The 21861-nt window shown below is 27.9% G+C and overlaps 2 protein-coding genes across 5 annotated transcripts in view; both read right to left on the reverse strand.

The window, feature by feature from the left end:
* LOC135955609 (receptor-type guanylate cyclase Gyc76C-like) overlaps window positions 1-21861 on the reverse strand; it is an 86241-nt gene that overhangs the window by 8515 nt on the left and 55865 nt on the right. For 2 of the 4 annotated variants that reach the window (XM_065505965.1, XM_065505964.1), the window contains 4 exons: window positions 2240-2483; window positions 1975-2172; window positions 302-367; window positions 21-233 (listed from right to left, as the gene is read on the reverse strand). In XM_065505965.1, coding sequence (XP_065362037.1) covers window positions 21-233; window positions 302-367; window positions 1975-2172; window positions 2240-2431 — 669 coding nt within the window. In that variant the 5' untranslated portion in view covers window positions 2432-2483. Of the gene's footprint in view, window positions 1-20; window positions 234-301; window positions 368-1974; window positions 2173-2239; window positions 2487-21861 lie in introns of all 4 variants that reach the window. The other 2 variants (XM_065505963.1, XM_065505962.1) reach the window with 1 other exon arrangement.
* LOC135955197 (uncharacterized) lies at window positions 2759-3808 on the reverse strand. Its single transcript, XM_065505522.1, has one exon. The coding sequence runs from the start codon at window positions 3604-3606 to the stop codon at window positions 2872-2874; it is 735 nt and encodes a 244-aa protein (XP_065361594.1). The 5' UTR covers window positions 3607-3808; the 3' UTR covers window positions 2759-2871.

Raw genomic sequence — 21861 nt, forward strand, 5'->3', positions numbered from 1 at the left:
ATTTCATTAATTGTACTTACCTGATACCAGAAACCAGTACGACAGCAGGCCAACATTTCCTCACAACACTTTGCCATATTATCAATAAATGATTCCTTGTGATTAATGGTCATGTTCTTTTTGTGGGCCTCTTGTTTCAGCAAATCGGCCACCATGCTCCAACTTTCCTCATGCAATATGGAAAACTTTTTCCAGCCATAATAACGCAACAGCGATATGACCGATTTAATTACCTGTAAAACGAAAGAATGTTTACATTAAAACATTGCACTCCTTAAAAAAGAAAAAAACAAATATTTACCTGTGTATCTGGTGGTTCAGTACGTGCAAATGTGGGTATGGAAGAGGCTCGGTTTTCAGGACATTTCTGCAATGAAAAAAAAAGAAACTTGATTATTTCCAATTACGAATAAATGCTGAAAACAAAAGTCTTTTGAAAAGCATTTACAAGCAATTTTTCATTACTGTTTCTCTGACACACAAGTAATCAATTGCAAACAGATTAAATGGTAGTCTTATGCAATGTTCCAAAACCTTAATATCGAACACATTTTTAAGTAAACGAGAAAATTGTTGCCGAATGAATATGTATTCATTCATTTTATCAATATTGCACATGCTTAAAGAGGAAGGCATCCCCCCAGAAACTAAAGTATTTTAGATTTACTTTTACTTCAAATATAAGTGTTCAACTCAACAACACTTGAAATTAATTAGACACAAATTTGATAAGATTTGTGAGCCATAATAACAGTTGTGAAACTTTCGACAGTTTGCTGTTAATAATTAAAAAAAAATAAATATGATGATCATTTGCTTGCTAATTTTAATAACTTCAGTTAACTTCTCTGTTGGGTTTAAAGAATTTTGTGGATTTCTTTCTTCCTTGTAATATATACATACTTGTTCTTGTTCCCTTGAGTTTTTCAAATTTAAGTACTTTTACAAATTGAAATTGCAAGAGTTTAACTTAGAATTGTAGTCATCAACTGAGGTTTGTGTTAAAAAAGAATTATGTTTGAAATTTAAAAGAAAAATCTTAATTTATATTATTTTTGTATTTTTATATTTAAGTATTTTTGCCTTAAAAGTTTTAATGATTAAACAAATAATATTATTCAAGGAATAATATAATTCTTGTTATCTCAAAGTAAACTGTTAAAATATTTCTTTCATATGTAACAGCAACAAATCTTAAGAATTATACTCTGGAACTAGGGTTCCTAATTTGTTGGACTTTTTTCAATTCCCCGAAATATACGAAAATTCGTTTATTTATATCATAAGACTTCTGTGTCAACAGATTTTCTGTTGCTGGTATCGAAAAAAATCAATGGATAAAATCGAATTACAAATCATAACGATTCTGTTTTATGTGTGCAGAAATAATACTGTCACTTTAAGAAGAAAACATACATATAAAGAAACAAATATTCTTGGCAATTTTCCTCCCATTAGGAACCCTATCTGTTGAGTAGTATTTTTTGTTGTTCATAAATTTGGAACTGTATTTAACAAGTGATATTTTTGTCTTCTCAAGAAAACTTTTTCCCACAATAATCATTGTGACTTTTATGCAATCTCCAAGATAAATGAAAATTGTGACATACTGAATTTATTTTTTTTTATATTTTTTTTGTTACATGAAAGCGTATTAAAAAGGAAATGAATTTTACATGTATGAAAACATTTGTATTGTTGGTTAAGGAATGTAAGCACACCAACACTAGAAAAACTACATTTTTGTTAAAGACTTTTTTCAACTTTTCGAAGAAATATGTATAAAATTACATGAACATGACAAATTTTATACAAAATAATTCAAGCATAAATAAAGGATTTATCTATTGTCAAACTGCACAAGTGTGTAGAAAATATGTACTTTGAATTGTTTTTTTTTTTTTTGTTAAACATATAAAATTTGCACACACATTTTCGTATAAAATATTGTTTTTAATATATTTAGATACTTACGTAGGATATCATTGGAATGTTTCGACTCTGAGTGACAATTGCTTCAACATAACAGTGGCCCTCGGGACCGAATATCATGGCAATGCCGTCACAAATCATTTCCGTTATGGCTTTGGTGGCTAGTACGGTATCACCTTTGGTATCGTTCCAGCGCAGTTTCAACGAGACATTGGGTAGTAAATTTGTATCATTATTGATCTTTAAAAAAGAAAACATAATAAAGTAAAATTTATTTATAAAAATAAAAAATAAACTTTAAACTTACCTCATCCAAGGCCATGGTAAGAGCTCCGGATATAGCTAGACCCTGCTTATCTTTGAGCTCACCTGTTAAGGCGGTTAGATAGCCGACATTGACAACAATGCGATTGTTCTTATCGCGCACCACATTAAGACCCGGAACCAGTATTACTGCCACCGAGAGCAATTGTAAGATGATAAAGGGCCACCGCGTCATGGCCCCTTAGGCCGGGGCCGATCAGCGCGACACCTATGAGTAGCAATGTTTTCTACTAAAAAAGAAATATATTATAAATAAGACATATAAGTGATTTTTAATTTACTCTTGGCAAATAAATATTAATCATACGTTCTCATGTTTGTAACATAAATTGTATCTAACTTTTCATTGGAGGCGTATGATTAATTTGTCATATTTATAAGAATAAAATGTTACTCATGAGCACACGGTTGTTTATTTTTATATAAACACAAAAATTTCTTCAGATTTATTTTATTTATAAACCAAAATTTATTTAAAATCAATATTTACAAAATGTGGTGGAATTCGAATTCTTTTAATGATGATTTTTTATTTAAGTTTTTATTATTTTAGAAAATATCATTGTTTCTTCTTAAACTAACATCCAGTGTTTCTGTTGTTAAGTAATTCATTCTTTAAGGTGTTTCCAGATTTGGTGCATCAGCACTAGTAGTAAGAAATGATATTTCATAAATTGAAGGCCGGCTTTTGTACACTTCATGCAGCATGTTAACAAACCAATGACTCAAATCTGGCAAATGATTCATAGCCGCTTGGGCCACCACGGCACCAGCCCGACGACCATGTTGATGTGAGTCAAAAAATGACACAACATTCTGTGGGAATTCAAATATAAATACCGTGGTACGACTGTCAGCTATTAAAGCAGCAAATAAATTTCTAGCTCTGCTGTTGCTGGGCGGTTGTTTAAACAGTTGTACTCCCAGTCTTAAAACTTGTGTTATGCGATGTGGTACGGACTGATTATAGGTTTCTTTATGGGGATTTGCCGTTAAATGGGTATAAAACCATTCCCGTAAATCAAATTGCATGTTACTTTGGCCACCTAAAGCTGTCAACGCCTCGGGTATATTAAGATTAGGAGTTCGTTTCTTGTTAGTACTGAATATCCTGGCATAAACTATGTTGCCCTCATTCATGGCATCACCAAATATTTCAATGGCACGTTTTGGCAAAGTCTGACTTAAAGCTTGAAAAACTCTTTCTTTGGCCATTTTATCGGCCAGTATAAGAGAAATCAAAGTACAGGAATTAGTGCCACTTTCGTGATATTCACCATAACGTGATTGGCAAAATTCTGGAGGAAACCACCATACATTAACATTATTGTGTTTTTCTAATACCGCCATGCCAAGAATAAATGCTTAACAGATTTTTTTCCACCGGATGTAGTTAATTTTTCAGATATTTTTTTTACATATTGGGAAAATGTTTAATTGAAAAGATTTTAAAACATTTGTGAGGAAGAAAATAACGTAAGAACTGACAATTTTGAATAGATAATGATAAATATTTGTTTATTTTTTTTTAATTTGTATTTTATTAATTCATTATAAAATGATAATTTTATTAAGACAGAAATATAAAGAAATATTTCATTAGGAAATTTTAAAGAGTAAAAGTAACAATTTTATGAAAAACTGTTTGGGATGCTTTTACTTACCATATTTTTATTTAGGTTTTGTCAAATATTTTCAGATTTTTTTTAATTTTCAAAAGAAAAGTTGGCAATTTTTGCACTTGTGATTAAACTATTCAATATACAAAGAATGTTGCAGCAATATGTAAAAATTTGTTTAAGCAACATAAATAATTTTTCAAAAAACTGTTAATAGAAAAAATTTTGCAGCAACATGTTAAAAATTGTTTATACGTTTCATAAAAACATGTATATAAAAAAAACAGCTACATGTTTACAGAAAAAAAGGTTGCAGCAACATGTTTATAGAAAATATTTTCTGAATTTCTTACTTTTAGCAGCAACATGCAAACAAATTGTATCAATAACAAATTGTATAAATAACATATAAATTTTATTAATATTTGGAGAAATAATATATCTGCAAAATATTTATAGACGCAATGTTTATGGAACAACTTTTACTGTAACATGGTTATAAAAAATTATAAAGCTAAATTTGTATAAGTGTGGGTAATATTATTTTATATTAAATAATAATTAGAATTAATATTTCTATTTTTTATAAATAATATTTTTAATGTTATATGTTTGAGAAATAGTTTCGAATGAAAATTTTTACATATTTATATGACAAAAAAATAATTAACAAAATTCATAATCTCAATGAGTATTAAATTAAAAGTAACAAAGTTTATAATACTAATAAGAAATATATATAAAGATCTACTACAATAAGCAACATGTTTATAGAAAAATATGTACAAGTTTACAGAAAAAATTTAAATTTATAGAAAACAATTTTACAAAAACAACGTTGCAGGAACAAGTATACAGACAAAATTGTTACAGCACCATGTTTACAGAAAAAATGCTGCAATAAAATGTTTACAGAGAAAAATGTTGCAGCAACATGTATACAGAAGAAAATGTTACAGCAACATGTTTATAGAAAAAATTCTGCAATAAAATATTTATAGAGTAAAATGTTGCAGGAACATGATTGTAGAAAAAATTGTTCCAGCAACATGTTTATAGAAAAAATGATGCAATAACAGTTTACAGACAAAAATGTAGTAGGAACATATATACAGAAGAAAATGTTGCTGCAACATGTTTATAGAAAAAAAATTAAGAAACATGTTTAAAAAAAATTCAAAAAAGTAGTTATGGAAAATTGTTTCCAACATTTAAATAGAAAAAATCATTTGGAAATATTTATAAAAAAATCATGTAGATAACAAAATAATGAAACTTTTATTTAAAAAAATTAAAAACTTTTTGGTGAATTTTATTATTGAGCTCTTTGCTAATTTGTTTGTAAATATTATTAACACACTCAGCGGGCATTTAAATATTGTTTTAATTTTATATATTTTAAATACAAATTAATTTGTTTACTTTTGTTTGTTTTCATGTAGACCAGAGCACATTCGTATGAAAATGCATGAGTTGCAGACATGTGAATTTTTATAATAAACAAACTTTTACGAGTAACACCAACCATACACACACACACACACACACACACACACACACAAAAAAGCAATGATTACAAACTTTTCAAATGTCATTTACTCAGACAAATATGTGAATACGGACATGACAACAAGTTACATTCACATTCATACAAAAACATGCATATTTATGAAACATACTCGTACATAGATACGAATTTATTCACATGTAGTCAGCCATCATACATTTATACGAGTACGAGTGAATACACGTACAACAGAGTAAACATGTGAATGAAAATTGTTTTCAATTAAAACTGAAAACAAAAAAATCTACTTGCATACGCATTTATGAATAATCTCTCATACGATATATTACACATTCTCTCACCAACATTTACACACACGATCAATCGAAAGTCTGTTTTTTTTTTTTGTTTTCTTTAGATGAAAAATGTTTTGTGAAAAGATCTTGGCAATGAAATTATTTAAATTGTGTTGAAATATTTGACATGCATCCCTTAAGAGAAACTTTTAAATACCAGCTAAAGTTGAATTTAATCAAAATTGTTTACATATGCTAACAGGGTGACAATTATTAAGAGATACAAAAAGAAATGTAAATTAAAAATAAAATTATTAGTTGCTCATCAGACCGTTATATTACCAAGGAATTATAGGGAAATAATTTTAATTTTTCTAGGAATCCCTGGCGGAAAATCACAAACTCTAATCATACAATTTTAATATTTTATATAAAACATTACAAAGTATGTTAGTCAATCATAACTAGCCATTGCCGAATTTTTACTGGCTTATATTTACTGTATAAAAATTCTACTAGAAAATGTAAATCACTGAGGATATTCTATTGAAATTGTATTTAGATTTAGATATTTTTGTAACTGTGTGTATAATTTTATAGCTTTTCCATATGTGTTAAAAATCTTATTTTGATATTGTGAAATATATAGCTGTTTATTTAAACATTCTCTAGAATTACTTTAAAACAAAAACAATTTTATTTTTGTTCAGCTTTCTGATTAATAACTTTATTTCTTCATAAATACATAAAAGTTCTGGGAAATTTTAATTTTCCCCCCTTTTTAATGCTAAACAATTTGATAAAATATTGATTAGGTATTATTTAAACATTACAAACGATAAGACCAATGTACGATAAAGAACATGCTAAGATTTATAGGAAAAAGTAAAGGGAAAACAGAAAATTAAGTAAATATTAAAACGTTTCTTTTAAATTTTTCAATAAGGAACTTACAATAACGATCATATTTAGGGGCGGTGATTTGTACAAATCAAATAAACTTACTCAATTCGTATACAAATTTGTTTTCCATTTAATAAATATTTTAGTTTAACAGAGTTTTACTTAAAGGTATTTTTAAATTTACATGCTTTTGACTGAGTGCTTATTTCAGAGAGTAACTAAACTAAGCAAGTATTTAGTTACTGGTAGTTTCTGCTTAGAATTTATTTGTGGTGTTTGTTAGTGTATTCCCACTGTTTAGCATTTGTATGATTATCATTACGTATTAAGAACTTTGTACATGACAAGCAATGGGTCTAATAAATGAGAGATATTCACACAAAATATACTCTGCAGTCTGTGGAACCAGTTGTGCGTTGCTCAATTCTTGTTTTATTTTGAAAGTAGCTAGCTACCCAAGAGTCTATTTTCTATTTTGGCTAAATAACCACTGGCATGTCTCTGCACTACCAGTAGCTGGTATAGTGATTCTGCTAGTTATTGGCAGAGCAGAGATTATGTTGTTTTAATTGAAAAGCATATTACTTGCTACCCAAGAGTCTATTTTCTAGTATTTTTTTGGCTAATTAAAGACAGATATGTCATTGCGACACTCTCTGCACTACCAGTAGCTAGTAAAGTGATTCTGCTAGTTATTGGTAGTACAGAGAATTAGCTGATTAATTGTAAAGTATATTTATTTTTCGGAAAGACTTAGATATTGATATTTTATATCAAATTTGTGTCCAGACTCTGTCTAGTAGCAAACGTGGCAATTGGTAATTTTAGAACTGCCGGCTACATACACACTAGTTACTAAAATGTATGTATGTGTGAACGAGTACAGCGTATATTCATAAACAACCAAACAATGCAGTGCAAACGAAAAACAAAGTTATAAACACAATGAAAAGAAACAGAAGAAAACAAAAACACGAAAACAATAACAAACAGAAATATATTATGTAGTTTATAGAGACGTGACAAAATACACAAATGCACGAGGTGCTAGTGATCATAGAAGTGCACTACAAGTGCAGTAAACCTATTCAAATTATAAGCTAGAGCCGACCGAACTTTTTCCATTTCCGATGCTTCCAAAGTCTAAAATTTTTCTCTGTCATCTAAAAACTAAATGCAAAACATTTTACCAAAATCGTATAACAACACTTTTTTTTATTTTTTTGATGTTTCGTGTTTTGGGTCAAACTAGCAATAGTTAAAATAAAATAATGTTGAATAGAAAATAGCTTTTGTATTTCATTAACCCATTAACCTATGGATGTTAAATATAGAAATGTTCTAAGATTTTTAAATAAAGTGGTCCTCATTGCTATTTGACGCTTAAGAGATTTTTGATAAAAAAAAAAGTTTTTTACCAAAATCTACATCTCTGCTTGTAACCAATAAAATCACAACATTTCAATCATGCATTTATATTCTACATTTTAAAATTTGTTTTCCAAAAAAAATTGTCCATTCTAATAAACGGATGTACCTATTATGGATTAGGATGGGGGCCGATTTGAAATTTGTGAGTTTCTTAAAAAATTTCGAGGACATTTTATCGACATTTTTTTTGTCAATTTGAAAGGAATTTATATATGTTATAAATTGTAGAACATTTTTAAAAGACAAATTAATTTGTTTTATATACGATAAGTAAAATGCAAAAGGGTTGGTTAATAAACCTAAAAAAAAAGGTGTGAATACTTTTTTAATGCTAAAAATAATATCTAACAACAAAAAATCATAAAACTCTACTTGTTTACACTTTTTATCACAGAAATTCTATTACTATTGCCTTAAAAAATTAGCAAACTCGCAACGATATTTTATTAAAAAATCATGCCTTTATATGTTTAATCAACAATTCCACGAAATCTCCACAAAGCACTGATAATTGATCATAATCAGTTGTCAAAAAACATGATCAATTTGTATAAAATATTAGCTAAAAATAAAAGTTTTCAACCAGTACATGCAATTATTGAACAAATTTATTAATATTTAACAAAATTTTATACTTGTAATACAAACTACATTTAAAACTCAGGCATATGTAGGTATTTCTTTAATTTTTTTTTTACAAAAATACAAATCTAAGAAAAGAATCTGTAGCTTACAAAAAAATTATAATAAAGCAACAACAAAACACATACATACATAAAATACTAATAAATGTAAATTTTGTAAATACATTTGTATAAATGTCTTCATACTTGGATTTAGATATATACCCAGCAGTTCTGGGTGACTGTCAGAAACTAGTAATTTTACCCATCAGTAGTTACATAAATAGCTACGTACTAGTTATGTTGACCCTACATAGATTACAAATAGCCTGTCTAATAGCTGCTCCGTAGTAGTCAAGGCAGTGGATTCACATACCGATTACATAGAGTTACTAGCTATGGGTGCTAAGCGGAAACTAATTGACCTCAAATAGTTTTTAAACCATTAAACCATAAACTTTAAACCATTAAAGTGACTACATTCTAGATTACTTAGAAACACCAAAGTGACATTGACTGCATGTTATATTATATGGGATGTAAGTTTACTTATGCAAAAAGAAAGTAAACTGTATGAGAATTATATCAATACAATTTGTATAAAATCAGTTTGTACATATCACGCACACAAAAGGGCTGTACAAAATAATCGTTTAAACTGACTAGATTACTTACAGACATTTAATGACCCAATATACATATATAAATTGAAGCCAAGTGATCAGATTAGTGGAAATTACAGTATCTAAGGGATACATTGACTACTTGCTAAACTGCTGGGCATGTACATGTGTAAGTAAGTACTTAGTGTGTGACAGTGTGTGCAAGTAAGTATTTACTATTTACTGCCATAACGTGCTTACAAAGCAATAGTTGAGCTTAGTTTTCATTGTTGTTGTTGTCACTATTATTATTATTCATCTTGTTGTTGTTGCAGTCTATAAATAAATAACAAAAAACCAGCTATAAAATAAAAATAAACTTCAAAATCTAAAAATAGCTACAACCAACGGAGTGCGATCGTTACAAAGTTGTGTAACTACTTCTACAATAGCAGCAGCAACGACAACTACAGAAAATACAACAGCGTCAGCAGCAACAGAGCAACAGAAGTGCTATTAGTAGCAGCACAAATAAAGATTTTGATTTGTACTAACAATAAAAAATACACTGGAACAAAAAAAGTACATATATACACATAAATTGATTTAATTTAAGGGTGCTTTAAGTTAAAAGTTCTTATGTAATTAGAAGTTTTTTTTTTAAATGAAAATTTTTATATTTTTATTTGAAACTGTGTGTTATTTGAATCGAAAGAAAATATTTTCGAATTTTATATTTTCATACAAATTCGAATGATTTTCTGTACAAACATTGGCTTCAAACAAAATGGTCGAATCTAGTATATGTAAAGGTGAGTATTTATATGTAGTCACACCTTGAAATATTGAAATCATTTAAAATCATTTTATAATGAAATTACTTTAATTTCGACACGATGTAAATTAAACATGAGAAAAATCTTTATTAAATATTAAAATAAATTTTTGCAAAATTCTTTTTCACAGGTTTACACAGTACAATATGTTTGCAGCTTTCGCTACACATAAGGCGCAAATAAATATTTGCATATTTACACTATTTTTCTTCATGCAGATGCAAGTAAAGTTCTTCAATACCCAGCAGTTAAGCAAGTGGTCAATGTATCCCTTATATACTGTAATTGTCACTAATTTCAGATTACTTGGCTGACTGCAATTTATATATATTGGGTAATTTGACACGAAAGTGCTCTTTGTAGTGCAGAGAGAAGTCAATTGGTTACTTTATACATCCCATGTAACATAGGGTAAATTATCATCCTTACATGTTGCAATAACTAGTAATGTAGCTGATTAAGTAATCAGTTAGGTTGCTAGTAAGGTAATTGACTCTATGTGTGTGAATCCAATGCATTGTAATACAAAAGGGACGTGTTAAAAAACTAGTCACGTAGCTAGTTATGTAACTAGTTGTTACACATAATTATAGGTAAAATCACTAGTTCGGGACAGTCTCCTAGAACTTCTGGGTATATTTCGCTCTACATGGACCAACAGATGTCTTCATACATATGTATGTGTAAGAATGAGTGAGTGTGAGTAAAAAAATAAATAATACAGTTTAGTAGTTGTTGCCTTTAATGCAGCACCATACTGATGAATATACATATGTATTAATATTTTGGTTCTTGTAGGTTCTTTATTTTAAATGTTCTTAAAGTTGAGTTTATTTTATTCCACAAGTAAATCAGATTTCTGTAGATGAGCCAGCATGGTCTAGTCTAAACGTTATTATTATTTCACCATCTCAGTACGCTTTTAGACGTTGTCATAACACAACATCTCTCTTACTTAATATGACGGATGAGATAAGGAAGCATCTGAATGATGGAAAAGTGGCTTCACTTGTATCCCTCGATTTAACTAAAGCTTTTAACTCGATTAATTTTTCTACAATGATCTTTAAATTAAGAGAATTCTTTCACTTTTCTTCTACTGCTTGTAAGCTGATCTTTTCTTATCTTTCAAATCGACTTCAATTTGTTGATGTTAATGGCAACTATTCCAATATGCTTCCTCTTTATTCTGGTGTACCTCAAGGATCAGTTTTGGGTCCACTTCTTTTCATTTTATACATAAACGACTTACCCATTCATATTGATTCTAGTATTTCTAGATCATTTTTATATGCAGATGATGTAATGCTTCTTTTTAATGGTAGTAAAAAAAATTTAAACATACTTTCTTTTGACATAAATTCTACTCTTGATCGCTTTTTCTGCTGGACATCTAGAAACTCACTGTCTATTAATTTAGCAAAAACTAAGGCTGTTGTATTTGGAGTTACTGAGAGTGTTGAAACGAATCTTAGTGTATCTATAAATGGATTTCCTATTGCTTTTGTTGACAAATTAAAATGTCTGGGAATTTATATTGATAAATGTTTAAATTTTGGAAATCATATTGATCATTTATGCGGTAAAATTTCAGGTATTCTACGTAGAATGTATTCTTCTGGTATTTACCTACCTTTTCAAATTAGATGTCGACTAGCTCATTCCCTTCTAATGTCCGTTGTATTATATGGTCTTGAGGTTATATCAGGAACATATTCTTATTTTTTGTCAAAACTAAATAAAGTTTTTAATATGATTATTAGATTTGTTTTTAACGTACGTTTAAGGGACCATATCTCACAATATTTCAAACGTTTCCTTGGCTGTTCTTTTCAAAATTATTTACAATATCGCAGTTTACTTTTCTTTTACAGAACTATGAAGACTAGATTGCCAATATCACTTTGTTCTAGATTTTCATTTACTCATTCTTCCAGGAACCCACAGATTGTAATTCCTAGAATTTATGTTGCATTATATGAGCGATCATTTATAGTGAGAATAGCTCGATCTTGGAACTATTTACCTTTGGAACTGAGAGTTTTCTCCCATTCTAATAATGCCTTTCGTCTTAAACTGATCAATGCCCTTGGTGAATAGTTTTATTTTCCTATGATTGACTTTATACTTGAGTTTGTTTTCCTGGCTATATGTTTGTTTTGTATTTAAATGAAACATGTATATAAAAAATTTGTATATCACTGCTGGGATCGAATCAATTTTCAATGTTTTGAATTTTTGTATATATTTTTTGGTTTGGGAACCATTGATTTGATAATATAAAAAGTATGTTGATATATTTAGTATGGATTTTTATTTTATTATTGTATAGTATATCTATTGTGTATAATGTATTATTAATTCAGGAATACAGCTTTGTAATATATGTATATTTAAATTGGCCTAAATGGCTTTATATATTACAATGAATAAAATGAAAAATAAAAAAAAAATAAATTGCAATAAAACCTCTAAATAGTAGTTTAGACTTAAGCGAAATCTGTCTACATTAGTACGTCTATACTTCTTACATATGCAGGCTAAGACGGATTGAAAAGTAGCTTTCTTCTAATACAAAGGACAGTAACATTTGTTTTACTTACATATATTCTTCACCACAAGTGTTAAGAGTTTATGCATATAAAATAGTAATTTCTACAAACATTAATTTCTGACTGTATAAAGTATATATATACATATATTCTGTATCCTTGTAGCTAGGGAAGTTGATATAACGGTGTCCGTCTGTCTGTTGGAATCAGTTTTCCGAAAGCCCAGTATTTGTGAAAAGCAAATTATGATAATATTGTTGTATATATATTCATGATATGATCACAAACTAACATAATATAATCACGACATCTAATAATGAGTTAAAATATGATTGCGCTCAACCATAATATTATTGTCATAATTATATAATATGATCATATGAGCTAACATGTTTTATATAACAACATTATGGTTGAGATGGAATCATAATATGGACACAATCATATTAAATACTAAGTCCAACTGTCAGTCAAATGAAATTGAGTATAAATATATAATAGTGGCATATTTATTCTAAAATCAAATTAAATATATTCTATTAACGATTCCATTAAAGCATTCAGCACGAATTAATTTATTGTCTTAATTTCTTAGTACTACAAACATATTGACTTTAATTCCTTTAAGAATTCTTTCTTTATAGAATTTATTCCTAGTTGAAGCATACAAGCTTCAAATCCATTATAAAATAGTTTTAAAAATTTATTGAATGATTCGATTTTACTTTAATTAAAATCTATTACAAAAAGGCTTAAGACATTTTTTTTTCAATTCATTTTGTAAAAGCAAAGCAAAAACAAAAACTGAATGAAGAAAAAACTATTTAAATTCAATTTGTATTAGACTGGCATTAACAATAATTTAATCAAACAAAGGTTGAATGAATTCTATTTAAATAAAAGCCTTTGAATGAAGCCAAATAACTAGATTTTGGGAATGGATTTATGGAATGAATGGCTGAAAATTCCCTATTAAAATGTTAATTAGTTAAGCTGAAATTGAATAAATTAATTCCAAGAAGCTATAAGCCGAATGGACTTGTTTTAATTATTAGTTTATTTCTTTTCATTAAAGCAAAGAACCTACATTCTGTTAAGGAAATATTGGATCATTTTGAAATTTATTATTATCTAGACATTTGATATCTAAAACGTTGCTCCAACCCCTTTTGAGAGCAACTTTAGTGACAATAGAGACTTTATGTAAAAAACACAGTTAAATGAATAAAAATAATGAAAAGTAGTTATAAGAAAAAGAGCTAAGTCCACTAAAAATACAAACTAAGTAATATAAAAACACATTTTCTATTACTAAGTCGCCAAGGAACTTCTTCTTTTGTATAAATCACACCAAATAAGTTTAAAAATTGCTTAGCAGTATGTAAAACAAAGGATTTTTTAAAATTTTGTATGTCTTTTGTAATATGGATGTGTAAATAGGTACTTAGCACATTTGCACACTAAGCTAACGATTAAGTGTCAAAGTCTCCAACCATATACGATTTTATAACGTTGTAAATTTATCAAAATAGTAGTTAAACACTTTAAAATGAAATATTTATTTTTAGCCAAACATTTGTTTTCCATAAAAGTCCATTAAAATACCCGTATTTTTTAAGTTTTAAATGCATCTTTATTAATGCTGTAAATATAATGACGAATTTATGCTCCTATACCTGTGTTGAATTGGTCTGAGAGTATCTACATTTAAAAAAAATCTATAGGTCTCATATCCTTGCTACTGCAAAACCAGTTCATCATCTTATAGGCAACATTTAAATTTATGTTGAATCATATAAACCTCTTTTTTTATTTCAATTGCAATAAAAATCAATCTATTTTTAAACATAAAGAGTTATAAATAAAATAGTATGTGGTTTTACAAAAAAAACAAAAATACCATTACTTTTAAAGTCCTATTGGTTAAGTGAATTTGTGCACCTTCCTGTCAGCTCTTTGAAAGCCGCTCATGTTGCACGTTTTGTTTTGTTTTTTATAATTTGTTTTGTTTGTATCATTGATTTTCCCTACATGGTTAATCAGGACAACTTTTAATATGTTGTTGCACATGATGATGATGATGACGATGCTGGTTGCAGCTTCTACAATTCGTTGACGAAATGAAAGTGAAATTGCAAAAGTAACAAAGCACGTCTTCTTAGTAGCAGTAAGTTGCAAAAGTGGAAATGTGTTATGACCAGAATAAGTATGGTCTGACTGAGACACATGGCAATGGCGGCAAGAAATAAACTTGTACGTGTATAAGGAAACTAAACTTAAATCAGCCAATGCCTTTTATGGTTATTGTCATAGTAACAAGGTTGTAACGACCAAAAAGAAGTATTTACAATAGCAGCAACAACAACAACAACTACAAAAGGGTTCGTTAACTTAACTTTTACAAGTTAACGACTGTTAATTGGTTTGCTGGGATACATACATACATACATATGTATGTATGTATCTCGTACAGACGCAACTTCCGTACTTCATTTAGCTCAACTATGTGTATGTACTTACATCCATATATTTATCTAATGTCATAACTAGTATGTCTGGTTTATCTTTCTTTGAAATTAAGGTGTATTAGCTATTGCCAACAACTACTACTGCATGTTTAACTAACTTAAAAATGCTAAAAGAGACCACAAGCATCCTTTATTAAAATAAAATATGTTCATAAGTGACTTGAATATAAATAAACACTAGGGTGGCCCCATTTGCATGGAGGAAATGAAAAATTATTTGGTTTGATGTCACTATTTCTCAAAATTTTTGTCCTGAACTGAGTGTTTGCTGAGCTGGATAAAAGGATTAAATAGTCCTTTTTAAGGATTATGATTTTGTTCATATTTCTCGCAAAGTATCAAAAAAGTTCGTGTAAATTTAAAAATATTCAAACTTTTGTAGTTTTTGACTCAAATTTTAAATTTTTTAAATTTTGACATGGAACTATTTAAAATAGTAATAGATTTTATTCCTGAAATAAATTCACCGAAACGGATTTTTCAGTTTTTGGAAATTTAATCTAGTTCGAATTTTATTCGAAACTTAAATTCTACCCGATCTGATTGCATTAATTCAGTTTGCAACAACGCCTATGTATTTGGGGATCCTCCTAATATCCAACTGTGGAGGTTTCTAACATGTTTAATTAAAGTTATATGCAGTAGTAGGTGCATTATAATAAATTGATTGACATTCTTATTAAGAAAATGTCGAAGTTTAATTTGAAAATTTAATTAATGCCATTTTAAGTGATTACTTGTGACATGTGATAATTTCCACAGTACTTTAATTTCACTCTCTTACACAAATTATCCTTGATGAGCAAGCATGCCAAGTCCAGTTTTTATGAAAATTGAAATTTGAATACCAAACCATAGAATATGTAAAAATGCATCGAGAAGAGTTGCTTATGAGAAATTGAACTTATTTCCCTTTAAATTGAAACATTTTTTTAAACATTTGATAGTTTTCAAATAAAATTAAATAAATTTAAAACGGATGGGGGTTTTAAATTTATTTTAATATATCTATCAGTTTGTTTTTCATTTTTAAAGGAAACGTACATACATATTTGTTTAAATATATTTAACTTATCTACTTATATATCGTCCCTTAATAAAACAATAGTGTATAATTTTTTTGCCATTTCGAAATGATTGATTTTTAAATTTTTGTGTTAGTAGACATCTAGAACAAAAGTAACATTTCAACTGATCTTTTGACCCACTCTGTGGAAGTAAAATTTCACCAAATTTTGACCACATATAGAATCAGTTATGTAGATTCTTATTATGCTTATACAATATTGTTTTATTGAGGGGACGATATATGATATAGTTAAAACCCCACATGAGTCCATAACACAATAACTTATCGTTAAAATTAATAACTGGTTTATTCGGAAAGTAGTCTATCTCCCATATTCTGAACTTTATGAAAATAACAAAGTTATAATTATAAAAAATGTATAAATAACACAAATGGCTGAGATATAGGGAACCTGGACAACCTCGATTTTTATCCATTTTTGATCTGTATCTGGATTACTAAGTCATTAATATAGATAATATGGATATCTAATGATAGATATTTCAAAGACCTTTGCAACTACGTATGTATATAACGCCATATTAAGTCGGATCTACAATGGGTCAAAATCGGCCAAAAATGTTTTTTACACGATTTTTTTTAACATTTTTTCACTAATAAATTTAAAAAACAAATTTTGAATTAAAAAAAATATTTTCGGTTGAAGAAAAAAATTCATGAAAGGCATTTGAAATACCTTTCATTTGATATACATTTTGTATATGTACAGAACTGATTTACCTGATTTCCAATAACATAATTCTCGAACGTATATTTGATATATTGATACACTATTTGGATCTGTCATCTTTCATATCTATAAGCATCCTGAATATACCGCCGCAAATTAATATATTTTTTAGTGTAACCCTTTACAGCCTTTTCAAGGACTATTAATAATAATTTAAACTGTTTTTAAATGTATTACAGCTTAATGCACTCATCTCTAGTTGTTCTGGTAATATGGCATAAATAAATAAATATGTAGTAACTATAGCTATTAAAAAAGTTTTTTTAATTTGTACGCTTTAAAGAACATTAATTTAAACAATTGTTTCTGTTACAAATAATCCAGTTGTTTACAAACACAACACATACAACGAATGTCATGCTAAGCACGTGTCTGATTAACTTTTGTGACATTATAATGAATACAGAGTGAGCAGAGGGTCGAGAGAAAAACACACAAACACATTTTGTGCGGTCAGGCATACAAATGTCCAGTCATCATTATTCTTCTTACCTTCATTTGAAAATTCAAATCGACTTCGAGCTCTTTAAAATAAACTTTTACAAAGTAATGTTGACACTGCATAGTGTTATACTTATTATTAAATAGAAAAATAACATGTAAACAAACTTTTAAATCTGTATTTTTAAGGTTATAAGAAGATTATTGAAAAATATGTTTACCTAATTCTGACTTTGAGATTTAAAATGTGAAATTTAAATTATATTTAGTCTGGGTGTAGATAGGAATAAATGTATACAATGATTATTTTGCATAAGAATATTGCAGTCTTTCATTGTGTAAATTTTAATAAAGTAATTTAAAGCAGTGGTCGGCAAAACCTGAACATACTACATTACTATATATATATTTTAGTGTTGCATAAAACGAATTTTCAGAATCAGCTTTTAAAGCTAATTTTTAATTTGTTTCCATTTTGGTGATTTTGACCAGATTGCGTTCGGACCCTGGTGCCAATGCGGGCCGACCGCTGATTTAAAGTGTCATTCTTAAGTTTAAGTTGTTGTAAATATTTGTTTAAAATATCATATTAGTACGTTTTGCTTAAATTTTTTTAAATTCTTTAAGCTTAGGGTTTACAAAAGTTTGTATCTATCTGCCACATTAATCATGTAATATTACTTGTTTCAATTCTGCCACACTCATTGTTAGACCCAGCAACTACTAAACCTCTGTAGACAGACAGACAGTGGCTATAATATAATCTGATGACTTGCAACATTGTATTTTAAATTACTTTATGTTGAAAACTTGTGATATAAAGAGTCAGAGACAGAAATTGTATGTGCTTGTCATATAAAATATGAATTATTTAACCAGCTCAACGCAGACAGAGATGTTAATTTCGCCTTAAAAACAAAAGTACTTCCTTTAGTTGTGTTTTTTACGGTGAAATTAACCAGGAAAATTAGTACTAAAATAATAAAAAAAAGAAAATCTAAGAATTTAAAACAAAGTTTAGAAAGGTAAGTAACAATAAATTAAAAGTTAAACAAGTAAGAATGTTATAGTCGGCTGTGGCGAATCTTATATACACTACGCATTATAATAACTTAAAAGAAAAATTATAGATTTATTTTTGTTTTGGTGATACAGAACATAGAATTCGAGATATAAAAATTTTTACTAAAAATGGAGATAGTTGTGAACAAGATATGTTAAGGAAACAAGCATAAAGTGAATTTGAATGAAACAGGAACGAAATGGAATTTGGTAAAACATTAATATTAATATCATGTTTTCTTTAAAGGCTGGAATAAAAGCCTTAATTTAAATTTAATTTTGATATAATTAAGGAACGGAAGTGGAACACTGACAAAACTCTGCTAAAATTTAGTTTAAAATCTTTATCAAATATACCAGATCATGGCTCAAATATATCAGATCAAATGCTAACAAAACTGCTAAAACTTAGTTAAAAAACCTATAAATAAAATAGGAACGAAATGGAATTTGTTTAAACATATTATCATGTTTTCTTTAATGTTTGACATTAAAACCTTAATTTAAATTGAATTTTGATATAAAATTCTTCAGGGAACGAAAAGGAATAAAGTGGAACACTAACATAATTCGACTAAAATTAATCTAAAACTAACAAAATCTAGCAGATCATGAAATATAAATTCAAAAGTTTAAAAAAGTAAGAAAACGTGGTTAAAAAGCCTGTAAATAAAAGAGAAACGAAATGGAATTGGATGAAGCATTAATATTACCACTTTTTCTTTAATGTTTGGTATTAAAACTTAATTTAAATTGGATTTTGATAAAAAAATTATTTAAGGAACGAAATGGAATAAAGTGGAACAGTGACAGAAATCTTCTAAAATGTAGTTTTAAATTCTTTAAAGAATCCACATTTATAAGGTCGCATATGGATATTTTAGAAATTACAAATGGCATGACGAAACTTAGTACTCATGGTGAAGAGTGTACAAAAATCGTATCATACATTCATATCGTTAGCTTAGTAAGCAAATCTGTTAACTCCACTTTTTAAGAAAATTTTGAATTAAATAAAAAGCTTTAGAATAATTGAGAAATAAATTATAAGTCAACCACTTCTTCCAAACTCTAATTATTTAGTATTATAAATAATATTAAATAAGTAAAAATACTTCATAAAAACTACAACTTTTAGAACCTTTTTTGCATCTCCAGTAAAATTTGTGAATATGAATTTGACACTTTTCCAATCTAAGCAGACAATATGTATGTACGTAAATATAAATTTTAAGAAATTGTGAGTATACGTTTAATGAACATAGTTTTTATCACTTCTAAGAAATATATAATTCAAGGTCTTATAATGTTCTTTAAGTTTCTTCTGAATAATTGTAATGCCCAACTAAAATACGTTTCAAAATATATATTATTTTATATTTACAAATATTAAACTGATTTCTTTTAACTAAAATAATTAATAATTATTAGATTTTAAATTTCTTAGTTAATGAAGGCTCAATTTTAAATTGAACATTGCTGAAACAATTTTGCGTACCAAAATAAAGTACTAAAATATGTTCGTACTATTTAATCTCCTTGTACCGTTTGCATAATCAGTAACTGTTTTAACAAAAGAGTGCTTAGAGATTTGTAAACAAAGCGAAACCAAACAAACCGAGCAAAAGAGAATAACTAGTTGAATGTTATGCATTTTATTTATTTTTTTTTTACAAGAGTTTTATTGCTAGTTTCGTTTAACATGTATGCATTTTTAAGTGAGTTTTTGCATGTTTGTGTATATGTATGGATTTGTATCTGTGTGTGGATGTAAATATGTATTGTTTATTTGTCTGCATGATTACTTTAAGTGTGGCGCACATGTGGGGCGCATTCAAGTATTTCCCCACGGTCTATTTTTAGAAAATCCAGTTTTTGGCAAACAAATTAAAATAAACAACAAAACCTTTTTTCAAACCAAACCATTGCACTCGCTGCTTACTGGAAACTAAAAAAAAAATTAAATAAACAACAACAGCTACAGCAACAACAACAAGGAACGTATGCAATAAATAGTAAATTGCAGCAGCATTCCAACACGTTTTGTCTTCAAAATTTGTTTACGTCTGTCTTCATGCTGTAAACAAACTGAAGGAATAAAAATAAACAAACGAACGAACTAAAAAAAAAATAAACAACCAACCAACCCCCTGCAACTGTCTGAGTTTTTCAATTGTTGTTTCAATGAGTGTTTACGTACTTGTATAGGCGAGAGAGCTTTTCAGTAAATAGGCTAAAATATTAAATAAATACATATGTATTTCAATTAAACTAAAACTGCATTTTTCTTAATTTACTTTATTTTTAAGTTTAAACATGCAAAAATCCCAAGAAATTATTAAAAATACCTACTACAAACAAAAATAATTATTAAAAAAAAAATAAAACAAACTATATATAAATAAAAATAAAACATTATGATAATAAACACCTGCAAAAAACCAGATCAACAACTTCAGTCAGCAGACATCGTTGTTTGATGACCAACAAGACATTCATATACTATACTATACATACATGTGTAATAAACACTTTAAAATTTAGTGTCGTCAAATATTCGAATATCTACATTATTACATTATTAGTCTATCTTCTGAATCCAGCCAAAGTGTACAATCATTCCTTGTCGCTGATTCCTAATAAATAGTTTAATACTATAGTGATTTTTCTGATTTATCTTATATTTATTTCAAATGAACAATATTCAATATTGATATCATATTAAATTTCTTTGACAGCAGCATTGGAGGGTATACATTTATAGATTTACTATTCTATAGAAAAGTTATCAATCAGCTTTAATATTCCATAGAAAATTTAGCAATAACTTTACTATTATTTAGGAAAATTACCAATAACTTTACTATTTTATATATATATAAGTTACCAGTAACTAATATTCTATAAAATTTTAAATATTTATAAAGATTTATAAAGATTTTTCAAAAGTCTTTCTAGTTTAAATTTCAAGCTATTTATATTTCAATTCTGCCATTCATTCAAGTATCAATTCTCTGTATACAGTGACTAATAATACAATCTGATATATGATATGGCCTATTTTAGTGTTTTGTAAATCGAATTTCTGGTTTTACTTTCGATTTACAATACAGAAATTCATTTAATTAATCGTTTTTGAAAATCATCCGTTCTTGAAGCCACTCGATTTACCGAACATAGACGAGAGCATTTAATACTTATTTACGAAAAATTACGAAACTTTCATTGTTATATTCGCCTCTGTTCTGTAAATCAAGTGAAACAGGATTATTTACTCAAAAGAAAAACTAGTAAATCATGTGGTTTCGATTTAAATAATACAAAAAACAAGTAAGAGAGCTAATTCGGCTGTGTCGAATCTTATATACCCATCACCAAATTATAC

Source organism: Calliphora vicina, chromosome 3, assembly GCF_958450345.1.
Source record: "Calliphora vicina chromosome 3, idCalVici1.1, whole genome shotgun sequence".
In the NCBI taxonomy this organism is placed as follows: Eukaryota; Metazoa; Arthropoda; class Insecta; order Diptera; family Calliphoridae; genus Calliphora; species Calliphora vicina.

Excerpts from the sequence above, each read along its gene's own strand:
- LOC135955197 (XM_065505522.1), bottom strand. The coding sequence starts at position 3,606 with ATGGCGGTATTAGAAAAACACAATAATGTTAATGTATGGTGGTTTCCT.